This window comes from Coenobita brevimanus, chromosome 38 (genome assembly GCF_032717465.1).
Source record: "Coenobita brevimanus isolate Jiangsu-jjx chromosome 38, ASM3271746v2, whole genome shotgun sequence".
In the NCBI taxonomy this organism is placed as follows: Eukaryota; Metazoa; Arthropoda; class Malacostraca; order Decapoda; family Coenobitidae; genus Coenobita; species Coenobita brevimanus.
The window spans coordinates 48,058,673-48,086,662 of NC_136991.1; the positions used below are offsets into that span (position 1 = coordinate 48,058,673).

The 27,990-nt window shown below is 43.0% G+C and overlaps 1 protein-coding gene across 3 annotated transcripts in view; it reads left to right on the forward strand.

Annotated features, from left to right (window-relative positions):
* The first annotated feature begins 2,741 nt into the window (after nt 1–2,741).
* Nucleotides 2,742–27,990, forward strand: part of Ndfip (Nedd4 family interacting protein) — a 42,185-nt gene continuing 16,936 nt past the window's right edge. For all 3 annotated transcript variants that reach the window (XM_080269892.1, XM_080269893.1, XM_080269894.1), the window contains exons 1-3: nt 2,742–2,848; nt 10,026–10,133; nt 20,211–20,405. In XM_080269892.1, coding sequence (XP_080126018.1) covers nt 2,822–2,848; nt 10,026–10,133; nt 20,211–20,405 — 330 coding nt within the window. In that variant the 5' untranslated portion in view covers nt 2,742–2,821. The remainder of the gene's footprint in view (nt 2,849–10,025; nt 10,134–20,210; nt 20,406–27,990) is intronic.

Genomic DNA, 27,990 nt, shown 5'->3' on the forward strand with positions numbered 1-27,990 from the left:
CTGTTTATTAGTACTGTTGGCCTCTGGAGAAAGTGACTCCACCCTTGACAATCAATAACTAATACTATTAATGATATCAGATTCTTGCTGATGCATTAACTCCTAGATGGCACAACGGATTTTAAGCTTAATACGAAAGGACTGGCCTAAGTACCAGTTATGAATAAAAATGGGAGAAATGGAGTTCCCCCGAGCTAAGCCCTGTATTGGACTATGTAGCCCCGCTAGGGTTACAGGAGCGAGCTACCATTCCCAGCACGGCAGCCCGGGCGAGGCTCGAACTCGAAATCCCCCAATTTCGAGTCCAGCGCGCTACCTCTGTGCTACCGCGCCCCCCCCCCCCAGTTATGAATAGCAAAGCGTTTATGCAAGCTAGGAGCTATAAGTGAAATAAGCTCAATGGAGAAATGAAACAAGAGTTTACATTACATTAAGCTCAAAGAAAACGAACCGTTAATTTATTGATTACAATAAAATAAATTAACGTTACATAAGTCTCAAGATGAATTCAAAATAGAGATCGCACTCACTCGCTCACTCAAAAGCTAACTCTTAAGCCTAGGAAAACGAAAAGAAATACTGGTCAGAAAAGTGGACAAAGCGGATGACTGGGTGTCGTTACTGGAAGGACACTGCACTCGCTGTCTCTCGCCTATCACACTATGTGGAAATACAGGAACGGCAGCACTACACGCTCTGGCCCAACCTGCTTTCGTGGCGCTCAAACCTCGACTGACTAAATCGTGGGAAAGAGGGGAGCGTTGTGGCCGCATTACCAACGGCTAGAATGAGCAAAACACTGCCACAACAAATCGCTCAGCGGAAGCGCTAATGTCTTGCACAAAGACGATCACTTATGACAGTGAAAAATTATTTTGAAAACACTCCCGACCGGGTTAGCGGTTACCTGAACGATAAACACTGGGAATCTACTAGAGTTCGCGGTTTCCCACTAAATATAATGTCACGAGCCGACTCGTGACACCCCCTTCTCTCATATACGTCTCCACTCCATCCCTCCATCGCATCCTTGGCCTTCCCCTCCCTCTCTCCCGCTCCACCTCACTCACATACACTCTCCTCGTCAGTCTCTCACTCTCCATCCTCTCTACATGGCCGAACCACTTTAATGTGTTTTTCCTAACGCTTCCTATCACATCCACATCCACACCACAACGCTCCTTCACATCCTCATTTGTCAGTCTGTCTCTCCATGTGACTCCACACGCTCCTCTCAAATAACTCATTTCAACTGCTCTCACTCTTGACTTGTGTCCCTTCAACAACGCCCAAGCTTCACTTCCATACGTTAGAGTTGGTATCACAATACTGTCATGTAATAATTTTTTCACTTCCATGCACATTTCCTTGTTTCTTATCACTGCCTTCAAGGAACCAGCAACCTTTCTTCCTTGTTGTACCCTTTCAAGCACTTCACCCTCCAAACTTCCATCCTTACTCATCACATTAAGCAAGTACTTAAACGGACTCACATTTTCCATTTCCTCATCATCCAACCTCACTGTACATCCACTGACTTTATTTCTCTCGAAGACCATAACTTTACTCTTCCCTACATTCACCTTTAGATTTCGTTTCTTACACACTCTCCCAAACTCATCCACGAAGCCTTGCAGCTCTCCTTCGTCTTCACTTAACAACACAGTATCATCTGCAAACAACAGTACAGGAAGTTTCCAAACACTGCCCTCTCTCATCAGGGCCACTCCAGCATCCACTGCCCTACCTTGTATCTCTTTTATAACCCCATCCATATACAGATTGAACAACCATGGAGACATGACACATTCCTGTTTCTCAATCCAACCTTCAAATAGAAAAACTCACTCAGTTCACTATCCACACGCACTGCAGCCTTAGCACCCTCATACATACTCTTCACAGCATTCAACATCTTCCCATCTACTCCATATATTCATAGTACTTTCCACAATCCTTGTCTCTCCACCCTGTCATATGCTTTCTCCAAATCCATGAAGGCCACATACAACTTCTTTCCCTTCTCTAGAAACTTTCCTCTAAAGATCTAAGAATATCTGAGCTACACAACCTCTTCTCTTCCTAAAGCCTCCCTGTTCTTCTCCAACTAATTCCTCTGTTATTTCCCTAACTCTGTCAATAAGCATCCTATCGTATACTTTTCCCATTACACTAAGAAGACAAATGCCCCTATGATTACCACACACTTCTTTTATCAGTCTAATAACGTTTCGTTTTTCGTGAAACTCTTGGACAGGTCTCCAGGGTCACAGCATAATCCCTTTATGTCATAACTTCCTGTGATCGTCACTGTCATTCGCCCTTGCATATGATTCTGAGTTGTCAACTCACTCCTATGCGACATTGTTATCTAAGCTTTATCTCACTGTCGTGGTAATCAGATAAAATCCTCTGCCAGACTTAAGGAGCCTTGAGAATTTTCTTTACTCACTTGAATGGTATTAACTGTGTCATCAACAACTTGATTATGAGATGATATAGGGGATCTTAACCAGTGTGCAAGTATAGCAATATGGCTGCCAGCGGCTTCATACGTAATGACGTAAGTATATGTGCGTTATAAAATATTTGTCACAAAAAATTACAATGAAAATAGTACTTGTTACAACAAAAATCATTATCCTATTTTTGAGACATGTTTAGGTAATTTTAATTGTACCCTTTTAAATTGATAAGATATGCCAAAATTCTAGGCAAGTGCACAGGGTAGAAATCGACAACATCGCCGAGCAAAACAATATCTCTACTGAGGTTGTCAAATCTGATATTTAGAAATTTGACACCTCCTGGTGGAAATATTATGCCATCCAGCATACGATACCAGCCAGTGAGTAATATTATTTTATGTATTACCAGTAGAATACCCTCCAATTTTTGCTTTATACTGTATAGCCCAATATAAATATCGTTAGGTGCGCCCATGAAGGCCACATATTTATCGAGTTGAGAGGGGAATCTCATTGACTTTTTTCAATGTATGTATGTGTCAGCTCATACTTGATGTCATATGTGTTCCTTTTAATTTATTCAACGATGATAACATAGAAATATAAGCATGGCAACTGCGGGCGAAGGTGTGGTAAGCATTGATGACAGGTCAGTAGGTCAGTAACAGTTAGGTAGTTACATGTCCTTGAAGTACTTCCTTCCTTCCTGGTCTTCTTACCTGATTCAGTTCTCCAGGGAGATACTGGGAGAAACTAAACTTTGATACTCTAAGTTCCTCCTTACATGGTTTACATTAGACATGAAAAGTTACTTAGTTCTTAGATTACTCATCAGTATAGCAGGCAACAGTATTATATCAGTACCATACTGTTTTGTGTAGGTTATTGGTTTGGTAATTGTGCATTTTACTCTAAGCAGTGGAAGGACCTTACCAATTCAATTGCTATTATATACCTATTTCAAGTTTACCTATTTCAGATGCATGGGAGGTTGAGACTTCTCTTGTAGGGCTCCCATTTCTTGTTCATTCTTGAGTGTGAATTTGTTTTGAGACATTTTGCCATTTTGTACAACCAGGGAACCTTGAAATTTCCTTTTGACACTACAGTACCTACTAGCATCTTACAGTCTTGAATGATCTTCTTGCACCCACACTGCTTCCTCATACAAATGACTGTGAAGAAAATTAACTGGTATTATCTGATATTGGACACTTGTTCACTAAAATGGACACTCCACCACCAAGTGCAATACCGTGTACCACATATTTATTAACATGAAAAACATCCAGAGACTTTATATCATCATTTAGCTTTGTTTCAACAAAACAAACAGTTGAAGGATGGAGTTTGTTAACTATCAGTCTATCTGTTGCCAGACGCCTTAATCTCGTAAGGGGTGGCCACAAACAAATCGCCTCCATGTCACCCTGTCTCCTGCCATTTCATTGCCCTGCTGTCTGCTCACACTCTCCTCTCTTAATACCTCTCCACTCCATCCCTTCATCTAATCCTTGGCCTCCCCCTTCCTCACCCCCCCTCCACCTCACTCACATACACTTGCCTTGTTAGTCTCTTGTTCTCCATCCTCTCCACATGGCCAAACCATCTCAGTGTATTTCTCCTAACACTTTCTGTCACATCCACATCCACACTACAATGTTCCATCACTTCCTCATTTGTCAGTCTGTCTCTCCATATAACTCCACATAATCTGCTCAGATAACACATTTCCACTGCTCTCACTCTTTACTTGTGTCCTTTCAGCAAAGTCCAAGCTTCACTTCCATACATTAGAGTTGGTATCACATTACTGCCATGCAGCGACTTTTTAACTTCCATGCTCACGTCCCTGTTTCTTATATTTGCTTTCAAAGAATCAGTAACTTTCTTCCTTGTTGTACTCTTTCAAGCACTTTACCCTCCAAACTTCCTTCCTTTCTCATCACACTACCCAAGCACTTAAATGCACTCACATTTTACATTTCCTCATCATCCAGTGACTTCATTTCTCTTGAAGACCATAACTTTACTCTTCCCTACATTCACCTTTAGATTCCGTTTCTACATGCTCTTCCAAACTCATTCACCAAGCTTTGCAGTTCCCCTTTGTCTTCACTTAACAATACAGCATCATCTGCAAACAACAGTACCGTATAGAGAGTTTCCAAATGCTGCCCTCTCTCATTAGGGCTTCTCCAACATCCACTGCCTTGTCTTGTACCGTACCTCTTTTATAACCATATGCAGATTGAACAACCATTGAGGCATGACACATCCCTGTTTCATTCCAACATGTAGACAGAAGAATTCACTCAGCTCATTATCCACACCCACTGCAGCCTAAGCCTCCTTGTATACTCTTCACAGCTTTCAGCAACTTCCCATAAACTCCATATATTTTTAATAATTTCCGTATATCTTGTTTATCCACCCTGTCTTATGCTTTCTCCAAATCCGTGAAGGCTGCACACAACTGTCCTTTCTCTAGAAATTTTTCCACAAAAAACCTAAGGGAGGTGAGAAGACAGGAAGAGATCAGTAGGATAGAAGTTGTGGAAGCTATGAAGAAAGTTAGATTGGGGAAAGCCCCAGGAATTGATGGAGTGTGTGGTGAAATGCTGAAGTATGGGGGAGAGATAGTAGTAGAATGGATGTGGAAAATGTGCAGATTGGCCTGAGAGGAAGGTAGAGTCCCGGAGGATTGGAAGTCAGGTATAATTATTCCCTTGTACAAAGGAAAAGGGGAAAAAAAAGTGTGGTAATCATAGGGGCATCTGTCTTCTTAGTATAATAGGAAAAGTGTATGGTAGGATACTTATTGACAGAGTTAGAGAAAGAACAGAGGAATTAGTTGGAGAAGAACAGGGAGGCTTTAGGAAGGGAAGAGCTTGTGTAGATCTGATATTCATTCTTAGATCTTTAGTGGAAAAGTTTCTAGAGAAGGGAAAGAAGTTGTATGCGGCTTTCATGGATTTGGAGAAAGCATATGACAGGGTGGATAAACAAGGATTGTGGAAGGTATTAAGAATATATGGAGTAAATGGGAAGTTGTTGAATGCTGTGAAGAGTATGTATGATCGTGCTAAGGCTGCAGTGTGTGTGGATGGTGAACTGAGTGAATTTTTCTCTTTGAAGGTTGGGTTGAAGCAGGGATGTGTCATGTCTCCATGGTTGTTCAATCTGTACATGGATGGGGTAATAAAAGAGGTACAAGGTAGGGTAGTGGATGTTGGAGTGGCCCTGGTGAGAGAGGATAGTGTTTGGAAACTCCCTGTACTGTTGTTTGCAGATGATACTGTGTTGTTGAGTGAAGATGAAGGAGAACTGCAAGGCTTCGTGGATGAGTTTGGGAGAGTGTGTAAGAAATGGAATCTAAAGATGAATGTAGGGAAGAGTAAAGTGATGGTCTTTGAGAGAGGTGAAATCAGTGAATGTACAACAAGGTTGAATGATGAGGAACTGGAAAATGTGAGTATGTTTAAGTACTTGGGTAGTGTGATGAGTAAGGATGGAGGTTTGGAAGGTGAAGTGCTTGAAAGGGTACAGCAGGGAAGAAAAGCTGCTGGTTCCTTGAAAGCAGTGATAAGAAGCAGGGAAGTGAGCATGGAAGTGAAAAAGTTACTACATGACAGTATTGTGATACCAACTCTAACGAATGGAAGTGAAGCATGGACACTGCTGGAAGGACACAAGTCAAGAGTGAGAGCAGTGGAAATGAGTTATTTAAGAGGAGCCTGTGTAGTCACATGAAGAGACAGGCTGACAAATGAGGATATAAAGGAGCGCTGCGGTTTGGATGTGGATGTGATAGGAAGCGTTAGGAGGAATACACTGGGGTGGTTTGGCCATGTGGAGAGGATGGAGGGTGAAAGGCTGACGAAGAGAGTGTATGTGAGTGAGGTGGAGGGGGGAAGAGGGAGGGGGAGGCCGAGGATGAGATGGAGGGATGGGGTGGAGAGGTATATGAGAGAGTGAGGTGTGATTTGGGAGCGGAGCAGTGAAATGGCGGGGGACAGGGCGACGTGGAGGAGATTTGTTTGTGGCCACCTCGAACAGGATTGAGGCGTCTGGCGATAGATAGATAGATAGAATAAATATCTGATCTCCTCAACCTCTTCCCTTCCTAAAACCTCCCTGTTCTTCTGCAACTAAATCCTCTGGTACTTCCCTAACTCTGTCAGTAAGATCCTACCATATACTTTTCCTTTTACACTAAGAAGAGCAGTGCCTCTATGATTACCACACACTTCTTTTCCCCCTTTTCCATTGTCTGTCAATAAGTATCCTACCATATACTTATCCTATAACATTAAGAAGACAGATGTCCCTTTGGTTACCACAAACTTCTTTTTCCCCCCTTTCCTTTGTACAGGGGAATAATTATACCTGACTTCCAATCCTCTTGGACCCCACCTTCCTCCCAGACCAATCGTCATATCTTCCATATCCATATTACTACTATCTATCCCCCATGCTTCATCATTTCACCACACACTCCATCAACTGCTGGGGCTTTTCCGATTTTGAGTTCCTCCACTGCTGTACTTCTGTCCTACTTATTTCTTCCTCTCTTCTCACCTCCCTCCTTCTCCTAACCATTCCCCAACCACTTACACTCGCATTACTTTCATTCTTTATGGTTAAGAGTTCCTTAAGGTGTTCTCTCCATCTGCTCACTTTTTTTACCTTCTCTTCTAGCAATTTACCATTTTTAACTTTCACTACCCTACTAACCTTTTTTTTAATCTCCCTGTGTAACTCTCTTTACCTCTTTCCAGAACATTTTCTTACATTCCCCTCACTTTACACATAAATTCTTTCCAAATATCTCATCCACTCACTTCTTACTATCTCTGACTAATCTTTTCACCTCTCTCATCCTCTCTACATATAACTCTCTCTTCTGTCTCTCAACTTCCTCCACGCCCGTGCTTCCCATCCACTCACGACATGCTTTCTTCTTTTATACCATAGCTTGTCTAACCTCTTCGTTCCACCATGCTATTTATTTACTAGAGATTGTAATTCTAGTTCTACCACTTTGTTTGTTGTACCATCAACATTTCCAAAAACACATTTTTGTTGCAGTGCAGTGCAAGTGTTATCTAAAAATTTTGATGCTGCCTGAGTCAGATCTACTTTAACTTTCACAACGCTGTCCCCACGAATCATCCACATGTAGTCCTTTATTTCCTTATCCGTCAGTTCCTGGTTTTTGCTTATCATGTCCTCCACCAGTACCGTATCTTCCTTTTCTCCCTGTCTGTTTTACACAGATCCCTAAACACTTTAACGTTCTTGACCTCCTCTTTTGTCGATTGGTTCAGTTTATAAGCTGCTCTTAACATCTTGCTTGCTGTTTTGTCTTTGTCAAAAACTTCCATACCTTTAGCAACCTTAGGCCTTGAACTGGTTCCTTACCCAACCTAATTACAGCTGTCACCTTCTCTTGCAGGTTAGGATCTACCTCATGCATCCCCATATCCTCCTTCATTAATTTGCACACCGTCTTCTTGTCATGTACTTTGCTTGCTTCACCATCCCCCGTCTGTGACTTTGGTATGTTTGTAAACAACACATTCTTAATCCTAGAGGAGCTATCCTCTTCAGTAGCCCATGACTGTTTCACCATCTCTATTGTCTGGGCTACTGAGGTTTCAGTTTCTTCTTTTATTTACTCTTCATCACCAGATGCTGTTCTTTCACTGTCTTCTCTAGAGCTGTAATCCATTGTGAGTTTTCTACTATCTTTTGTCTGATAGGCCTTAGCTGCTTCAGAATTTCTCCCACTGTTGTCTTACAGTGATTAAATGTTCAGTAGTATGACATGTTAGGAACATTCTTGGCTAGTTTGACAAGCATCTTATACATATCGTATGTGATACCGTCCACACGAAGCATGAACTCGGTTCCTACAGTAGCCACAGAACAAACTGTCACCACCTTTGCCATGGCTAGTACACTCAAATTCACAATGGCCACAAATGTTTTTGTCCCTTGAAACTTTCCCCGCTGGTTGTAAACAAACCCTTTGGTCATCATGACCAGATCCTAGTGGCTTGGCTTCATCCTCATCTCTTTACACTTCATTACTCCCTCTGCTTTCTCTCTGTATTTTATCTTCTCAGTCCTTTCCAGCCATCTTCAGTTCTTCACTCTTAACCTCCCAGCAATAAAAAGGCAAGCAAACGATGCAAATGCCATAGTAGTAGTACCGGTAGTAGAGTGGACTCAGACACGTCCACACTTGTCCAGTATTCAAATGGGTTGTTTTCTGTATTTTCCTAACTTTTCATGGTGTTAAACAATTTTTTTCTCTTGACTTTTTTCCTCTTGTTATCATCATGTTCCTTATGCCTCACCAACATTTGTAATGGCAGACTTGCTAAAACTTACTTGATTCTTGGTGAAGCTAGGTTGGGTTAGATTAAAATGCTAGGTTAGGTTAGGTTAGGTTAGGTTAAAATGCAAGGTTAGGAAGAGGTACTTGTTGTACCTCTTCAGTACCCAGTTATCATCTTCCATCCTCGCAGTATGTCTAAACGATCTCAATCAACCCCTCTTTATTGCAATACGAGTACATCAAGTCCCATTCTTCCTTCCAACTCTTCAGTCGTAATCCTAGCACCTCCCCCCTCCTCCCGAGTCGCACATTGAAGGACACACTACACATTCACTTAATCATTGTCATTTCTGTACGTTTCAGTTTACTAATATCTTCTTCCTTAACTGCCAAGGTCTCATTACCGTACAGGCACACTCCTAACACATGCCTCTTACAAGGATTCCTTATCATGGAGGGAGATCCCTCTCAAAATTAGGCCATGCAACATCTCCCTGAACTTCCTCCAACCACTCCTTACCCTAGCCAAAGCCAACTTCAGCGACTACCTACAGCACATAACATGCCCTCCAAATAACAAAACTCCTCCACACACTCGAGACTTTCCAGCAAGAACAATCCATTCACACTAAGTCTCTACATGTTCTTCCTGACACACTTCACACATGAAATCACCATTATTTTGCAGCCTGTCACTAATAGCTACCAATATCATTATGCCAACATAAATGCTGATGTTAAAAGAATTACCACAGTGAGAGGTTTTAGAGCCATAAAAAAATTCTTGCGGCTGCTGTTTGTTATTCTGTGAACTGGGTATTCAGGCAATTACTTTTTTAAGTGAGCCAGAGTGGATGGTTTCTTCTGTGGGGTGGAGTTGTTGAAGGGCTGAATGATGACTGAATGGCTGTAAGGCCAAATTCACAAAGTGTTCAGATGTTAGTTCCTCCCCCCCCTTTTTTTCTAGATTGTGTCCACCCATTTTTACAATAACTGCTCTAGTTATGAAGGTAGGGATAGGGTAATGGTAAAGGTATGTTAAACAATAAAAAATTTGCTGCTGGTAGATTACTGGCAGCTACAGCAGACAACATTAAAAGTAGACATTTTTGAGGTGGCAGGTTGATGTTGCAGTCATCAGATTTGTATTTCTAGGATGCATTATGTTTAGCTTGGAATAAGTTATTTCTGATACATTGTTTTCCCAACAGCTAGCAGAATCAGAAGAAGAAAGTGTTTCAGAGATGCCAGACCCAGGAGACAGTGAAAGGACAGAGGACCAGGCTGTGGCTGGTGCCTCACCGCCACCAGAGTACAGTGTAAGTACCACCACACCACTTGTGTCTCTCTCATCATTATAGCCGTGGTAGGTGGTGGCGACCACCAGCCACTCACTTGATATATATACGAGGTCTGTTTAGAAAGTACAGGTATCTGACCTCATTTTTTTCACCAACCAGTTGGAGGATAGGAGCGGGGTTTTGTGTAGTGGAGTGCAGGACCTTTATGCGCATACTTGATTAATGTACTCAGTGGTTGTCAGTTAGCCTGTTTTCATGGTCATTCACTTTATGCTTATCACGTTCCCATGATCGTTACGATGACCAAAAAAGTTGAACAGCATCACTGCATCAGATTTTGTCAAAAACTAGATGATATCCAAGTTGAAACTATTAGGAAGATCGAGCAAGATTTTGGGAATGAAGCCATGGGGATAACGCAAATAAAGGGGTGGCACAATCACTTCAAAAATGGCCAGATGTCATTTAGGAGCAATCCATGTCCTGGGAGGCCATCAGCAAGCAGGAATGCTGAAAATGTGAAGAAAGTCAGCGATTTGGTCATGGGAAACTGTCAGGTGACTGTCAGAAAAATTGCCAATGACATTGGAATCACCAGTGGATCAGCATTTGAAATTTTAACAGATGATTTTGGCATGCGATGAGTTGCTGTCAAGTTCTATTCAAAACTTCTTTCACGTGAACAACACACCTTGTGGATGAATGTTACTTGAGACACGTTGGAGTGTGTAAATCACAAGCCAGACTTTATGAAGACTGTTATCACTTGAGATGAGACTTGGGTGTATGGGTATGACCGAGAAACCAAAGCACAGTTTTCCCAGTGAAAGCAGGCAGGGTTGCCTTGGCCAAAAAAATCACGACAGGTCCTCAGGAAGGTGAAATTTATGTTGACAGTTTTTTTTTTAAACTACCATGGTGTTGTGCATCATCAATACGCACCAGAAAACCCGACCGTCAACAGACCTTACTACCTCGATATTATCTGTCATCTTCGGTATGCAGTTTGGCGAAAGAGACCAGACCTTTGGAAAGCAGCAAGTTGGAAGCTGCACCATGACAATACCCCTGCCCATTCTTCTCAGCTGATTCAGGAATTTTTGGCCAAGCACAACATCCCGCGGGTTCAGCAGGCTACCTGCTCACCCGACATGACTCTGTGCTACCTTTGGTTATTCCCCAAACTTAGAACTCCACCAAAGAGTTCCCAATTTGAGCTGAGAGAAGAGATCATGACATAAGTGACAAAGCACCTGCAGGAGATACCGAAAACCAACGTTGAAAAATGTTTCAGGCTGTGAAAAGAATGCTGAATTACTTGTGTCAAGTCAGAAGGGGCCTACTTTGAGGGGGATTAGCATCCTAGCTCAACAGATTGGCTATTTATTTTTTTTAGAGCCTAAGGTCAGATACTTTCTGAACAGACCTCATAGTGCAGTTTATTTCCTTCACCTTTATCATTCATTACTGTGTCTGCCATTCCTCATCCTGTTTCTCCCATCCTTCCTGATACCTTTTATTGTATGCACCCTTCTTTCCACTCTAGGTGGCTGTACAGTGAGTGACAAGCCTAATGGTTTCCTGTAACTTAGGAAACCATTTATATCACTGTGGAAGCAATATAACTGGGTGATGTGGAGTGTACTGTGATGCCCCTGTTAACTGGGTGGATAACGAAATTTGCACCACACTTTTTCCCACACCTTGGTGTGGCGAGACATTGTCTACCACAAGGGAACATTGGTTCCCAACATGGGATGGTCCTGCAGTCCTGGTTGCATCCCTGCAGTTCATGAGTCTACCTGTCCAGACAGACGGGGTTTACTCGGCAACATTTCCTATATTTTTTTGCATTTTAACTAGGCAGAGATTCTGTCCACTTGCAGATTATTTCCTGGAGCTCACTGCCAGAAGAAGACAGTATGTCATTACATCCATCACATAGAACTTCTCCATGGCTGACACAATTCGAAATGTTAATTCCTGCGTGCATGCAAAATGAGTCAAAATGGTGTTAGGCTGAAGAGGAACCCATGATGCACTATGATGCTCTTGTCAGTGTTGGTCTGAAGGGATTCTGATTGGGCAATTTTGGACAAAAATGTTCACCAAAAATTAAGTTTTAGCATGAAGTGCGTCAATCTTTGCTGCGTCATGGGGGAGGATGTCTATTTCAAGGCCAACACTCTAAAAAATCAGCTTTTTCTTGGCTTTCAGTGGAGGTGGAGGGGTGCACTTGCATGATTTTTGGCTGTTTACTCAAAAACCATTGGTTGTATCAAAAGTCTAAAGACACAATGTGAAAGCTTGTGGCACTTTGGAGCTGCGGATTGAGAGGCCCTCAGGCAGTACTTCTTTGATTTTCCCTGGAATGATTATTGCTTCCATGGCCGGGAGCCATCTGGGTGTGCCTTGCGCATTATGGAGGTTATTCTCTCGGGCATGGAAGCATACATTCCTCTTTCATATCCTTGACTATTGCAAAAAAGCCTTGGTTTAATCACGCTTGTTCTAATGCTATCCACAACAAGGAGAGGGCCTATAAAAGGTACCGGAGCCAACCCATCCCTGAATCACATCTTTTATACTGTATGTTTCTGCCCGGAATCGTGCTAAGTCTGTTCTTCGCTCTGCTAAAAATAATTTCATCTGTACTAAGTGCTCTCAACTCTCCAACTCGAATTCTTTCCGCTCCCTCTGGCACCGTGCCCAAAACCTTTCTAACAACTTTACCTCATCATCCTTCCCCCCTCTTTTCTACTCTGATGGCTCTGTAGCTATTTCTTCTACTGATAAAGCAGATCTCTTCGCTCAGACTTTCTCCTCCAATTCCACCTTAGACGATTCCGGTGCTCTTCCTCCATCACTTCCCCCCTCTGACTTCCTCATGGCTGACATTAAAATTTCTTCAGCTGATGTATTTTTTGCCATCACTGGCCTCAATACTAATAAGGCATATGGGCCTGATGGAGTCCCTCCTGTTGTTCTCAAGAACTGTGCCTCTGTGCTTACACCCTGCCTAGGCAAACTCTTTCCTCTTTGTGTTTCAACTTGTACCTTTGCATCTTGCTGGAAGTTTGCTCTCATTCAGCCAGTCCCAAAGAATGGTGACCATTCCCAACCCTCTAACATTCGTCCAATTGCTTTAACATCCTGTATCTCAAAAGTTTTCAAGTCAGTTCTTAATAGAAAAAATTTAAATCATCTTTCCTATCACAACCTTCTTTCTGATCGTCAGTGTGGGTTCCGTCAAGGACGATCCACTGGCGATCTTCTCACATACCTTTCAGACTCCTAGTCATCCTCCTTTCGGGACATTGGCGAAAACTTTGCCATTGCACTTGACATCTCAAAGGCTTTCAATCGAGTCTGGCATAAATCTTTAATTTCCCAACTGCTCTCTTACGGTTTCAATCCTTCTATCTGTGTCTTCATCTTTAGCTTCCTTTCTGATCATTCTATAGCTACTGTTGTAGACAGCCATCGTTGTTCTTCTAGATCTGTTAACTGTGGTGTTCCTCAGGGCTCTGTCCTATCACCAACTCTCTTCCTTTTATTCATCAATGACCTTCTAAGCTGTACATCTAACCCTATCCACTCATTCGCTGATGACTCCACCCTTCACCTTTCCATTCGGTTCCCACAACGTCCATCTCAGCAGTTACTTCAACAAGCAAGGGATGAGGCTATGGCGCACCTAATATCTGACTTGACTCATATCTCTGACTGGGGTAAAAATAATCTGGTTGTTTTTAATACATCAAAGACTCAGTTCTTACACCTATCAACCCAACAAAATCTTCCACAGGTATACCCACTAGTGTTTAATAATATTCAGCTTAATCCAGCATCATCCTTGAACATGCTTGGGGTTTCATTTACTAGGGACTTATCTTGGAAAGATCATATTACATCTCTTGTAAAATCTGCTTCCAAGAGATTAGGTGTGCTAAGCCAACTCTATACAGGAGTTTTATCTATCCCTGTGTGGAGTACAACTCTCATGTGTGGGGAGGCTCCCCACATACAGCTCTTCTCAATAGGGTGGAGTCAAAGGCTTTTTGTCTCATTAACTTTCCTCCTCTTACCGACTCCCTTCAACCTCTGTCTCTTCGGGGCACTGTTGCATCTTTATCTCTTTTCTCTCACTACTTCAATGGTCACTGCTCCTCTGAACTGTCTGCATGCATTCCTCCACCTCTACGATGGGCGCGTAGCACCCTTCTAACAGCAAACTCTCATCCCTTTTCTGTCCAACTCTCTAATGCAAGAGTTAACCGTTACTCCCAGTCCTTCATTTATGCATCAGGTCAACTCTGGAACTGTCTCCCTCTGTCTGTATTTCCTGCTTCCTATGATCTCCAGTCTTTCAAACGCAGTGTGTCCAGGCATCTCGAAATGATCGGATCTTGAATTTGGCTCTCTCTTGTATTTTGTTTTTCTCTTGGAAGGAGCAGTTTTGTGGGCTCGTGGCCCTTAGTTCCTTCTTCCTCACATAAAAAAAATATATATATAGACATATGTTTAGCTCTTGAATGGTGCAGGCAAAATATTGTAGTAGGGTGTTGGGAAGTTATTTTCACTGTGGCAACACATTATTCTCACTGCATTTCAGTATCTTCACTGTACTTTAACTCATCAGTTTTGAGTGTTTTTATTAGTTTACCATGTAGTATAAACATCAATGAAAATGTTGGTATACAATTTATACCAGTATAACCAATTTCTATCTCTCTATCTATCTGTTGCCAGACGCCTCAATCCCGTTTGGGGTGGCCACAAACAAATCGCCTCCAAGTCGCCCTGTCCCCCGCCATTTCACTGCCCTGCTCCCAACTCACACCCCCCTCTCTCATATACCTCTCCACCCCATCCCTCCATCTCATCCTCGGCCTCCCCCTCCCTCTTCCCCCCTCCACCTCACTCACATACACTCTCTTTGTCAGTCTTTCACCCTCCATCCTCTCCACATGGCCAAACCACCTCAGTGTGTTCCTCATAACGCTTCCTATCACATCCACATTCATACCACAACGCTCCTTTATATCCTCATTTGTCAGCCTGTCTCTCCATGTGACTCCACAGGCTCCTCTTAAATAACTCATTTCCACTGCTCTCACTCTTGACTTGTGTCCTTCCAGCAACGTCCAAGCTTCACTTCCGTACGTTAGAGTTGGTATCACAATACTGTCATGTAGTAACTTTTTCACTTCCATGCTCACTTTCCTGTTTCTTATCACTGCTTTCAAAGAACCAGGAACCTTTCTTCCCTGCTGTACACTTTCATGCACTTCACCTTCCAAACCTCCATCCTTACTCATCACACTACCCAAGTTCTTAAACGTACTCACATTTTCCAATTCCTCACCATCCAACCTCGCTGTACATTCACTGACTTCACCTCTCTCAAAGACCATCACTTTACTCTTCCCTACATTCACCTTTAGATTCTGTTTCTTACACACTCTTCCAAACTCATCCATCAAGCCTTGCAGCTCCCCTTCATCTTCACTCAACAACACAGTATCATCTGCAAACAACAGTACAGGGAGTTTCCAAACACTATCCTCTCTCACCAGGGCCACTCCAACATCCACTACCCTACCTTGTACCTGTTTTATTACCCCATCCATGTACAGATTGAACAACCATGGAGACATGACACATCCCTGTTTCAACCCAACTTTCAAAGAGAAAAATTCACTTAGTCCACCATCCACACGCACTGCAGCCTTCGCACCATCGTACATACTCTTCACAGCATTCAACGACTTCCCATCTACTCCATATATTTTTAACACTTTCCACAATCCTTGTCTATCCACCCTGTCATATGCTTTCTCCAAATCCATGAAAGCCACATACAACTTCTTTCCCTTTTCTAGAAACTTTTCCACTAAAGATCTAAGAATGAATATCTGATCTACACAACCTCTTCCCTTCCTAAAGCCTCCCTGTTCTTCTCCAACTAATTTCTCTGTTCTTTCTCTAACTCTGTAAATAAGTATCCTACCATACACTTTTCCTGTTATATTAAGAAGACAGATGCCCCTATGATTACCACACACTTCTTTTTCCCTTTTTCCTTTGTACAAGGGAATAATTATACCTGACTTCCAATCCTCCGGGACTCTACCTTCCTCCTAGGCCAATCTGCACATCTTCCATATCCATTCTACTACTATCTCTCCCTCATGCTTCAGCATTTCACCACACACTCCATCAATTCTTGGGGATTTCCCCGATTTAACTTTCTTCATTGCTTCCACAACTTCTATCCTACTGATTTCTTCCTGTCTTCTCACCTCCCTCCTTCTCCCAGCCATTCCCCGGCCACTTATATTCGCATTACTTCCATCCTCTATGTTCAACAATTCCTTAAAGTGTTCTCTCTGTCTGCTCACTTTTTCTCCCTTCTCCACTAGTAATCTACCATTTTTATCTTTCACTCCCCTGCTAACTTCGCTTCCACCCTGTCTTACCTTTTTCACCTCTTTCCGAAACATTTTCTTACAGTCCCTCCACTTTACACTCAAATTCCTTCCAAATTCCTCATCCACTCTCTTCTTACTCTCTCTTACTAATCTTTTCACCTCTCTCTTTCTTTCTACATATAACTCTCTCTTCCGCCTCTCAACTTCTTCCACGCCCCTATTTCTCATCCATTCATTGTATGCTTTCTTCTTTTGTGCCACAGCCTGTCTCACCTCTTCAGTCCACCACGCTGTTCCTTGCACCCCCCTCCGTCTTCTCTTCCTTCCACACACCACATCACATGCTGCACATATTTCTTCTGTAAATATCCTACACACACCTTCCACGTCTTCCATCTGCTCCAATTCATATTTGCCCAATCGTTCCTCCACTTCTCTCTTATACTCTGCCTTTTTCTCATCCTCTTGTAACCTTTCCACTCTCCTTGCAACTACTCCTTCCTCTCGTCTTTCCCTTCTTCTGTTCCTCCATCTTACTTGAATTCTAATTCTGGCCACCACCAAGTAGTGGTCAGAAAGTCCACTTCCCCAACCTCTATGAGCACTAGCATCCATTACACATCTTCACATCCTTTCATCCACACACACATAATCAATCATTGCCTTCCTTTCATTCCGTTCACCACCCACCCTTCTCATCACTCGCCATGTATACCTGTGGATCATTTTATGCCTGAAGAGGATATTGGCTATCACCAACCCCATCCCAGCACAAATGTTGATCTGTTACTACAACTTAATAATCAGTATGGAGAGACATCAGTTTTGCACCTAGATAAAGTGAACAGAGTATAAACAGTGTTTCACACTACTGTTAAGGTTTGATAATACACTGAGTCCTCATGATATGTCACTGTCTGTGACATTCTTTTTTACCAGTACTTCATAAACTGCTGCTGTAGGTTTTCTCATACATCAGTCTTGAGCCCCATATTGTTTGTCATAGTGCTTGAAGGTCTCTCTATGACCTCAGAAATGGATTCCCATGAAAGATGTTGTGTGCTGATGACATGGTGTTGACCGTAGAGAATGTAAGGGAGGCAGAGGAATGATTTAGGAAGTTGAGAGATGGATTGAGGCACAAGGGTTTGACAGTAAATGTGGATAAAACAAAAATGATGTTAACTTGGGCTGGCGGCAATGCTGTTGAAGCAAAAGGAGAGTGGCCATGTGCGGTTTGCCACAAGGGTTTGGGAAGTAACTCCATGTTGTGCATTGCATATGATAAATGGGCACATAAGAGACATAGTGGTATTGGAGGTAGACCACAAGATAATGCTGATTTCATGTGTGTGTGTGTGTGTGTGTGTGTGTGTGTGTGTGTGTGTGTGTGTTTACCTAGTTGTGATATACAGGAAATGAGCTATGCTTTTGGGGTCCCATCTCTGTTTCTTAGTAAGTCAGATTTATCTTTGAACTCGTTTAAGTTTTTAGACTGGACGATCTCTTTGTCCAGGCTGTTCCACAGGTCTGTGCATCTATAAGGAAAACTATATTTCTTGATATCCTTCAAGCAGCTTGGCTTCTTCAGTTTCATTCCGTGTCCTCTTGTTACTCTCGTATCCCATACAAGCAGGTCTTCTCTGTCAGTTTTTTAATGCACAGAAGAAGGACCCAAAGGCCAGAATCCCGCAAGATTGTTCCCTCCAAGGAATAAAACAAGATAACAGTGAGCCAAATTCAAGATCCATTCATTTCGAGATGCCTGGATTTACTACATTTGAAAGGCTGGAGATCATAGATGGTAGGAAATACAGATAGAGAAAGACTGTTCCAGCATTGGCCTGTTGCATGCATGAAGAACTGAGAGTATTGGTTAAATCTTGCATTAGAGAGTTGGACAGAGAAGCGATGAGAGCATGTTGTTAGATGGGTGCTATGTGCCTGCTGTAGTGGTGGAGGGATGCAAGTAGACAGTTCAGAGGAGCAGTGACCATTGAAGTAGCGATTGAAAAGAGATAAAGCAGCAGCAGTGCAGCTAAGAGACAGGTTGAAGGGAGCCAGTAGGAGGAGGAGAGTTAATAAGATGAAAAGCTTTTGACTCTACCTTGTTGAGAAGAGCTGTATGTTGGGAGCCAGCCCACACATGACAGTTACACAGGGGCAAATAGAACCCATGTATAAAGTCAACAACTGTGCAGGGGTAAAGAAAGCATTGAGTCAGCTTAGCACATGGAATCAGATTTTACAAGTGAGGCAATATGATCTTTCCAAGATGAATCCTGAGAGAATGAAGCCCCAAGTTTGTTTAAAGATAATGTAGAATTGAGCTGGATATTGTAAAAATTAGAACATACTCTTATGGACGATTTTGTCGGGTTGATTGATGTAAGAACTGAGTACTTGATGTATAAAAACAAGAAGGTTGTTTTTACTCCCAGTCAGAGATATGAACCAAGTCAGACATTACGTGTTTCATAGCCTCATCCCTTGTTTGTTGAAGTAACTGCTGAGATTGACGCAGCAGGAAGTGAATGGAAAGGTGAAGGGTGGAGCCATCAGTGTATGAGTGGAAAGGGTTAGATTTACAGCTTAGAAGGTCATTGATGAATAGAAGGAAGAGAGTTGGGGACAGCATGTAGAGATTGTTAGGTGTGAAAGGATTGATCTGGCTTGTGAATCTCTTGAGTGTGTGGAAGAGTTTTGTTATTTGGGAGACATTACATGCTGGAGGTGGGGTAGGAGCTAGCTCTGTGGCTAGGGTAGGGAGTGGTTGGAAGAAGTTCGGGGAGTTGTTGCCTCCCCTGACATTGAGAGGGCTCTCCCACCATGCATCAGTCAAATGATGTATGTCACAGTCACTCAGTTAATGTAAATTGCATTTCTAGGGTTAGGTCCAATTTAAATTAGTGGAAAAGTGCCTGTTAAATATCCACTGGTACCTGTAATGTTACATTGTCAGCTTCCTCCAGTTTACTGTACTAGTTTATAAAAGAAATTAGATATTTGAACACCCCTAACAATGAGACGGGTCTGTATTGGTTTATTAAATCCCTTCATATTCAAGCCATCATCAGTACTATAATTTGGTATGCTTGAGGCTCTGCCTTTGAATGTCAGATACATCAAAGTCTTCCCTTCAATTTTGTCCCAGTTGAACCGAAATGCATATTTGTTGAAGATATCAGCATCCTTCTTGCCTTTGTACATGTTAAATGCAATATAGCTAGTGCAGTATCTCTTACAATGAGACAGGTAAAAAATGAAATTGTAATTAGAATACATCTTTAATTATTAACAATATTGTTAATATCTGTCTTCCTGTATCGAAATTTCTTCCAATCATTTGAAGGTACTCCATGGATCCATGGTCAGATCCTCCTTAAGATATAAAAATTATTTGAAGTTATCCTTAAATCAGAACTCTTGATTCCTCTAATGTATGTATAAATACCGTCTTGTCTCTTCAGGATTATGTCATGTTTCCATAAGTATGTATAAAGTGTAAGTGATACATTAATTGTTTGACTTCCTGGTTCTTGATTCCTTTAGTGCATTTTTTGTTTAGATGACGATGTTTAACTTGTATATCATCATATCATGGTTCTCAGGCTATGTGCAAGATGTAAATAGATATGCTAATTCCATGGCTTCCTGACAGGCAACTGCGCCATCTGCATCAAATGTGGATGAACTCCCACCTCCAAAGCCTGATCTACATGCCCCTCCACCCTATGAAGAAGAGGATCATGGGGCACCCCCTCAGGAATCAGATCTCCAGCCGCCCAGCTATGAGGAAGTTCAGCGGTTGAAGGCCATGGAGGTGGGCGAGGACTTCCCCTTCCCACTATGCCATGTGAGTGATCCAGGATTGTCAGAGTAACATATAAACTCCCAATTATCCGGCATAATTCAGCCTAGCCCTATGCCAGGTGTTGCAAGATGCCAGATATGGCTTAGTACCCCCCCCCCTCCATTGGGGCAGTGTTTGGTGTTGAGCCAGATATTGTATTATTATCTGTCTTCATTATCTTTTTTAAAATTTTCCCATCCATCCATCCATCCATCCATCCATCATCCAATCCTACATTACCCACCAAACCACCAGGCCCAAAATTTGGTTATATGTTTACCACCCAGTGTAGTAAATGGTTTCCCGGTGTACAGGAAACCATTTACTATGCTGGGTGGTAACCATATAACCAGATTATGGCGCTTGGTGGTTCAGTGGGTAATGATGAAGCTCCAATTGGATTGAGCCAGTGAAGGTTTATATTCAAGGGGTGATTGGGGTTTATTGCGCATGTAATGCCACTCAGGGATGAGTGAGGCTGGTCACTCTCATCTTAAATGTCAGGACCAACTTGCCTAGCCCTGGGTTCCTACACTCCTCATGGAGCAACGCAGGATTGGATGATAGATGGATGGATGGAAAAGTTTTTAAAAAAAGAGGGTCAAGACAGATGATAATACAATATCCAGCTCAACACCAAACACTGACCCAATGAGGGGGGGATACTACATCATATAGTAAAAAATGAAAATTAAGCATAGGATACAATAAAGTGCTGTAATGATAAAATACTGTAATACAGTACTACAGTACAGGACATTGCACAGGACTGCTGGTTACATCCCATTTCAGCAACGGATATTGCATAATTTCACCGGATATTGCTTTAATAGAGCTGAGCCAGCAGCAGCAGATATTGCGTTGGGCTGGATATTGTGACGATGGATAATTGAGAGTTTACTGTATAGTACTGATGATAAAACTTGTACTTACGCTTTCCTGTCCCTGTAGCTTTGAACTCCCTGACTGGATGTTTGTGCAGTGTTAATGTATTGCCAAGGTCTTTTCAAGTACTTGTGTTTCCATCCATCCATCATCCAATCCTGTGTTGCCCCATGAGGAACATAAGAGCCTGGGGCTAGGCAAGTCGTTCCTGACATTTAAGATGAGAGTGACCAGCCTCACTCATCCCTGCATGGCATTCTGTGAGCAATAAACCTCAACCACCGCTTGTATATAAGCCTGCGCCGGCTCAATCTGATTGGAGCACCCAAATTGTCCACTAAACCACCAGGCGCCATAATTTGGTTGTATGGTTACCACCCAGCCTAGTAAATGGTTTCCTGGTGTACAGGAAACCATTTGGTTTGTCATTCAGTGTAGAGTCACCCATAGGCAGAAGGAAGAGGAAAGAGTGAAGGAAAGAAAGACAGAAGAGGGAGAGTAAAGTCACCTGTAGGCAGAAGGAAGAGGAAAGAGTGAAGGAAAGTAACACAGAAGAGGAAGTAAGGAAGAGAAGAAAGGGCAGACACCCAAAGCAGCACTACATTTAGTGAGTGGATGGTGAGCACCCCCACCTACCACAAACCTTAACCATTTTAACTTTTGACAATGAGATTTTTGATACAGGTTTGGTTAAGTACTAAGGCATTTCCATGGTAAGTGTGAAGTTGTGAACAGTTGGTGTTTTTATACTCAGGCATTTACAGAAGTTCCTCAGGCAAGAGAAGAAAACTAATTTTTTTTTTTTTGGATTTGGAGGAGAAAGCATTTGATAAACTGCCCAGAAAGGTTGTACAGTGGGTAAGGAGAATTTTGGACTGGAATAGTGAGTGCTGAACATGGTAATGAAAACTATGATGCTTCTAGAACATGTGCATGACTTGGTCATTTAGAGAGTGAAGGTGATGTAGTACCTGGGATGTCTTTGATTCCCTTCTGTCTGTTATGGTTCTTGAAGTTTAGTAAACTCTCAGTTATCTGTCATCACAATATGCACCCCAATGCAGTATTCGTCGCATTTTGCTCTTCTCTGTTAAAGCAATATCTGGCTCAGAAACAGGAAGCAGTCAGCCCTCTGGCTCAGACATGGGACCTAATCGGTGCACGGGCAGACCCTGCAACACCAACCAATCACAATGCGTTGTGGGAGTGGCTTATCCGGTGCACTGAGCCTACCATCACTTTCTCAGTCTCGCCGGTGGACACTGTAGAGTGAAGACGCATCTGTGCTTTCTTCCCTGTGACCCATACGGTGACTAAACCCTAGTGCCGTGACATAGCCTTTGGCCTATCATGTGTCACTCATTGCTGTAGTGCTGTGACTAACTTTGTGGCCCCTCAATGCTCTGTGCCCTAATGCTCTGACTACAGTATAATGAGGACGTAGTTGTGTGTATCTACCCTCCATCAGTGTCAACATCAGGTGAGTAAAGTATGATTTTGAATATACTATGTACAGTACTGTATTACTGTACTACATGTACTGTATCAATACTGTATTGTATTTTATGCTTAATTTTAATCCTTTACTCAGAGGTAATATTGTAGGAAAGTTTTTAGGATAGAGGGGTCAAGTCAGTCAGTAACATATTATCCAGCTCGATGCCGAATGAATAACCGACTGAGGGTACTATGCAATATGCGGCGTTCTGCAGTGTCCGGCATGGGTTTGGCTGAATTTTACCAGGTAATTGAGAGTTTACTGTAGTGTTATGGGATTTTTTATCTGGGTTGTCATAGAAGTTGTATGCTGTTGAGGGAGCTGTGGAGAAATACACAAAGCTGATGTAGGACATACAATCTGGGAAGTTTGGGAGTAAGTATGGAGAGGACAGTGGCCGTGGTTTGTGGGGTAGACAGTAGACAGAGGCTCATAGCACGGACAATGAGCCTACACGTGGTGGCATTGTGCATCCAAGGTGGAGCAGCTGCAACATCCATCCAGGAATGAAACTTCCTCATACAGTATTTACCCACACCTTGGCATGGGAAGGACCCTGGTTTGACCTGGGTGAGGTCCTGTCTACCACAAGGAGGGTGCTGGATCCCTGCATGATGTATGTTCTGTACTGTACCCTGTAGGACAGCCTCACAGAAGCAGTTGCTTCCCTGTGCTTGATGGTTCTGCATGGCCAGACAGACTAGGTTTAAGCAATAATAATAGCAACAAAGTTCAGTGATGGAAAGTGGTCTGTTGCTTCTTGCCATATACTTTACAGGATAGAGGCTGGTAATAAGTTCAATAAGTGGTGTTTGTGGAGGTCAGGTAAGTAAGAGATACTGGTAGATTGCAAAGTATAACCATTTATGCATATGCCATTGGCAAAGGAGATGATATAGTGTAACCAAGGCTGGAGGAGATTGATGTTGGATCTCACATATATTGATGAGCTTTGATGAGCTTTGCTACTTGGTCGGTGCATAGATCAGCTCAGTTACAGAAGTCAGGAGTGATTGGATGAAGTTTTTTGTTAGAGCTGTTGTCCCTGCTGACACCAAAAGAACTCACATTATTTACTGGTGAATGGAAAACTTTATGCTTATGTTTGTGCAGAGTCTGGTGCTGTATGGTAATGCAACAGTGGCATTAAATAGGAAGATGTTCACAGGTTTAAGATGTAATTAAATGAGAATGATGAGAGAGGTGTGTAGGTCGATAAGGTAAAAAAATGCAGTATGGTAACAGTTATTTGTTGTCATTCATTCATTATCCAATCCTAGGTTGCCCTATTAGGAGCATAGGAGCCCGGGGCTAGGCAAATTGGTCCTGACATTTAAGATGAGACTGACCAGCCTCACCCATCCCTGAGTGGCATTACGTGAGCAATAAACCCCAACCACCCCTTGGATATAAACCTTCGGCTCAATCCGATTGGAGCGCCATAATTACCCGCTAAACCACCAGGCACTAAAATTTGGTTATATGGTTACCACCCAGCATAGTAAATGGTTTTCTGGTGTACAGGAAACCATTTGGCTTGTCGCTCAGTGTAGTCACCCACAGGCAGAAGGAAGAGGAAAGAATGAAGGAAAGAAAGACAGAAGAGGAAGTGTAAAGTCACCCGTAGGCAGAAGGATGAGGAAAGAATGAAGGAAAGAAAGACAGAAGAGGAAAGAAGGATGGAGGAGAGGAAAGGGCAGACACCCGAGAGCAGCACTACATCGAGTGAGTGGATGGTGAGTACCTCCACCCACCACAGGGTTATTTGTTGTAATGCTGCATTTGTTAGGAGTTTGATGCTGTATGGTAGTGAGACCTGGGCAGTGAAGGAAGAGGATATTCGCAGGCTCAAACATGCAGAAACGACAATGATTAGGTGGATGTGCAATGCGTCGCTGCGTCCGAGGCCTGGGGGGGTTGGGTTTACGATGGAAGGGTTGAGAGGTAAGCTGGGATTGGAGTGTATTGGTGTTGTGATAAGAAGAGGTAGATTGAGATGGTTTGGGCATGTGGAGAGGATGGGGGATGATAACTGGGTACAGAAGGTGAGAAGTGTTAATATTGGGGGTGAGGTTGCAAGGGGTAGACTGAGAAAGACTTGGGACGAGGTCATCAAGTGTGACCTCAGGGTTAAGGGACTGAACAGGGAGGCTGCCATAGATTGAGCAGCATGGATAGCCACCATTAGGTGACCAAGGCCGACGCATGCAAGCATGTTGGAGCCTACAAAAACGAAAACGAATGCAATCCTGATCCCTCTGGCTGTGAAGATCCATTGACTGCAGACAAACATTTGCCCCAACCGGGCTGTCCCATGCAGTGAACTGATATTTCCTAGTGGCAGACAATGCTACAACTAGGAGTGGGGAAGAGTTTGGAGGTTTGGTTCCTGGAAGAACTTTGCATTTGCGTCTCTCCATCCAGTTAACAGGGGCACCATAGTAGGCTCCACATCCCTATTATCAGGTTGTCACCCAATGATAAAATTATATCTTAAGTTACAGGAACCCATAGTCTTGTCACTTAGTGTAGTCACCTGAAGTTGAAAGAAGGGTAACAACATTGACAGAAAAGCTGGGAGAAGTAGAAAAAGAATGATATAGGTGAAAGAAGAAGTAGGCAGCTCTGCATTATGTGAGTAAATGATGGTTGCCACCACATACCACCAGGCAGTAACTGTAACAGTGGTCTACATAGTGATTGTAATAACAGTTTACCAAAAATAATCGTTTTACTAAATGAATATTATGTACACAACACCGACATTTCAAACTTTGTTCTTTAACTATGATAAGGACACAGTTTTATTAAATATCAAAAGGTGCAAAATTTTGCACATTTTCCACTGGTCGTTTAGGATCTGATCTAGTATCGTTTTCGTTTTTAAAGGCTCCAACATGCTTGCATGTGTCGGCCTTGGTCACCTAATGGCGGCTCTCCACGCTGCACGATCCATTGCAGCCTCCCTGTTCAGTCCCTTAACCCTAAGGTCACACTTAATGACCTCGTCCCATGTCTTTCTCGGTCTACCCCTCACAACCCCACCCCCAATATTAACACTTCTCACCTTCCTCACCCAATTATCATCCCCCATCCTCTCCACATGTCCAAACCACCTCAATCTACCTCTCCTCATCACAACACCAATACACTCCAGTTCCATCCTACCTCTCAACTCTTCCATTGTAAACCCAACCCCTCCAGGCCTTGGACGCAGGGACGCACTGCACATCCACCTAATCATTGTCATTTCAGTACGTCTGAGCCGGCGAATGTCTTCCTCCTTCACTGCCCAGGTCTCACTACCATACAGCATTACACTCCTAACACATGCTGCATACAAAGACCCCTTAGCACGTAGGGAGAGCCCTCTCAATGTCAGGAGAGGCAAGAGCTCCCTGAACTTCTTCCAACCACTTCTCACCCTAGCCACAGAGCTAGCTCCAGCCCCACCTCCAGCACACAACATGTCTCCCAAATAACAAAACTCTTCCACACACTCAAGAGATTCACCAGCAAGTTCAATCCTTTCACGTCTGACGATCTCCACCTGCTCACCCTGGCACGCCGTACACATAAAATCAGCATTATCTCGCAGTCTACCTCTGATACCACTACATCTCTTATGCACCCATTTATCACACACACTGCACAAGCTGGAATTACTCCCCACGCCCTTGTGGCAAACTGCACATGGCCACTCTCCCTCGTCTTTGACAGTACCGCCACCAACCCTAGATATCATCAATTTTGTTTTATCTGCATTTACCCTTAAACCCTTTTGCCCCATACCATCTCTCCACTTCCTAAACCTTTCCTCCGCCTCCCTTTCATTCTCTGCAATCAACACCAAATCATCAGCATACAACAACTCCCACGGGAGTCCGTTTCTAAAGTCACGTGAAAGGGCTTCAAGTACCATGATAAACAACACGGGACTCAAGACTGACCCCTGATGCACACCAACATTCACGGAAAACTCATCACTCAAATCTCCATTCACTCTCACCTGGGTGTGAGCACCCACATACATGGCCATAACCACCCTAACCAGCCACTCCTCCAAGCCAAGCTTTCTCATTGCCCACTTCACCACCTCTCTAGGGACCCTGTCAAAGGCCTTTTCCAAATCAACAAAAACAAAATAAAGATCCCTTCTCCTACCAATATATTTTTCCTGAAGCTGTCGAACAATGAATATGGCATCAGTGGTCCCCCTACCTGGCATAAACCCAAACTGCATCTCATCAATATTCACTCTTTCTCTAATCATACCTTCTAAAACTCTCTCCATTACCTTCATTATCTGATCTAAAAGCTTTATACCTCTATAATTTCCTCTTTCCAGGGCATCACCCTTCCCTTTATACACATTTACAATTACACTCTTCAGCCAATCATCTGGGACAACACACTCATAAATAATCCTGTTTATCAGGTCAGTGACTAAACTCACCCCTATATCGCCTGACCTTCAACATTTCGGCAGTCAACCCAGACACACCTGCTGCCTTCCCCACCCTCATCCTGCCTATTGCCTCATTCACAGTAGCAGTATCAATCAAAGGCCAAGGGCCAGACACTGGATCTGCTGGCTCCAAACCTTCCCTGTCCCAGTCAAACTCCTCATTCAACAACCGGTTATAATGCTCTCTCCATGCATCTTTAATATCCTCACTGTTCACCACTACCCTTCCTTCATCATTCTTCACACACTGCTCACCTATGATATCCCGATTATCCCTCTTCATCTGACCTGCCACCCTAAATATATTTTTCCTTTCCCCATGATTTAGGTTATCAAGTAATTGTCTCTGTGACTCAGACTTTGCCCTGTATACCTCTCTCCTAGCCCTACGCTTGGCAGCCAAATATTCCTCTTTGCTACCACCCTTCTTCCATTCCCGGAAAAGCCTTCTTTTCTCCTTAATTGCAGCTTCTACACCCTCATCCCACCACCAAGTTACTTTATGTCTTGGTGGTCCTCTTGTCCAGCCACATGTTACATCAGTAACTCTCAAGAAATTGTTCTTGAGGGCTCTGTACTGTTCATTAACGCCTCTGTCTACAGCTCCCTGTTCAGCCACCACTCTCCTCAACTCGCTATAGAAGGCATCCCTTACTACTTGGTTTTTCAGCTTCCATATTTTCCTCCTAGGTACATAAGTCCTCTTTTTCATCACTTGTTCTTTAAGCACCATATCA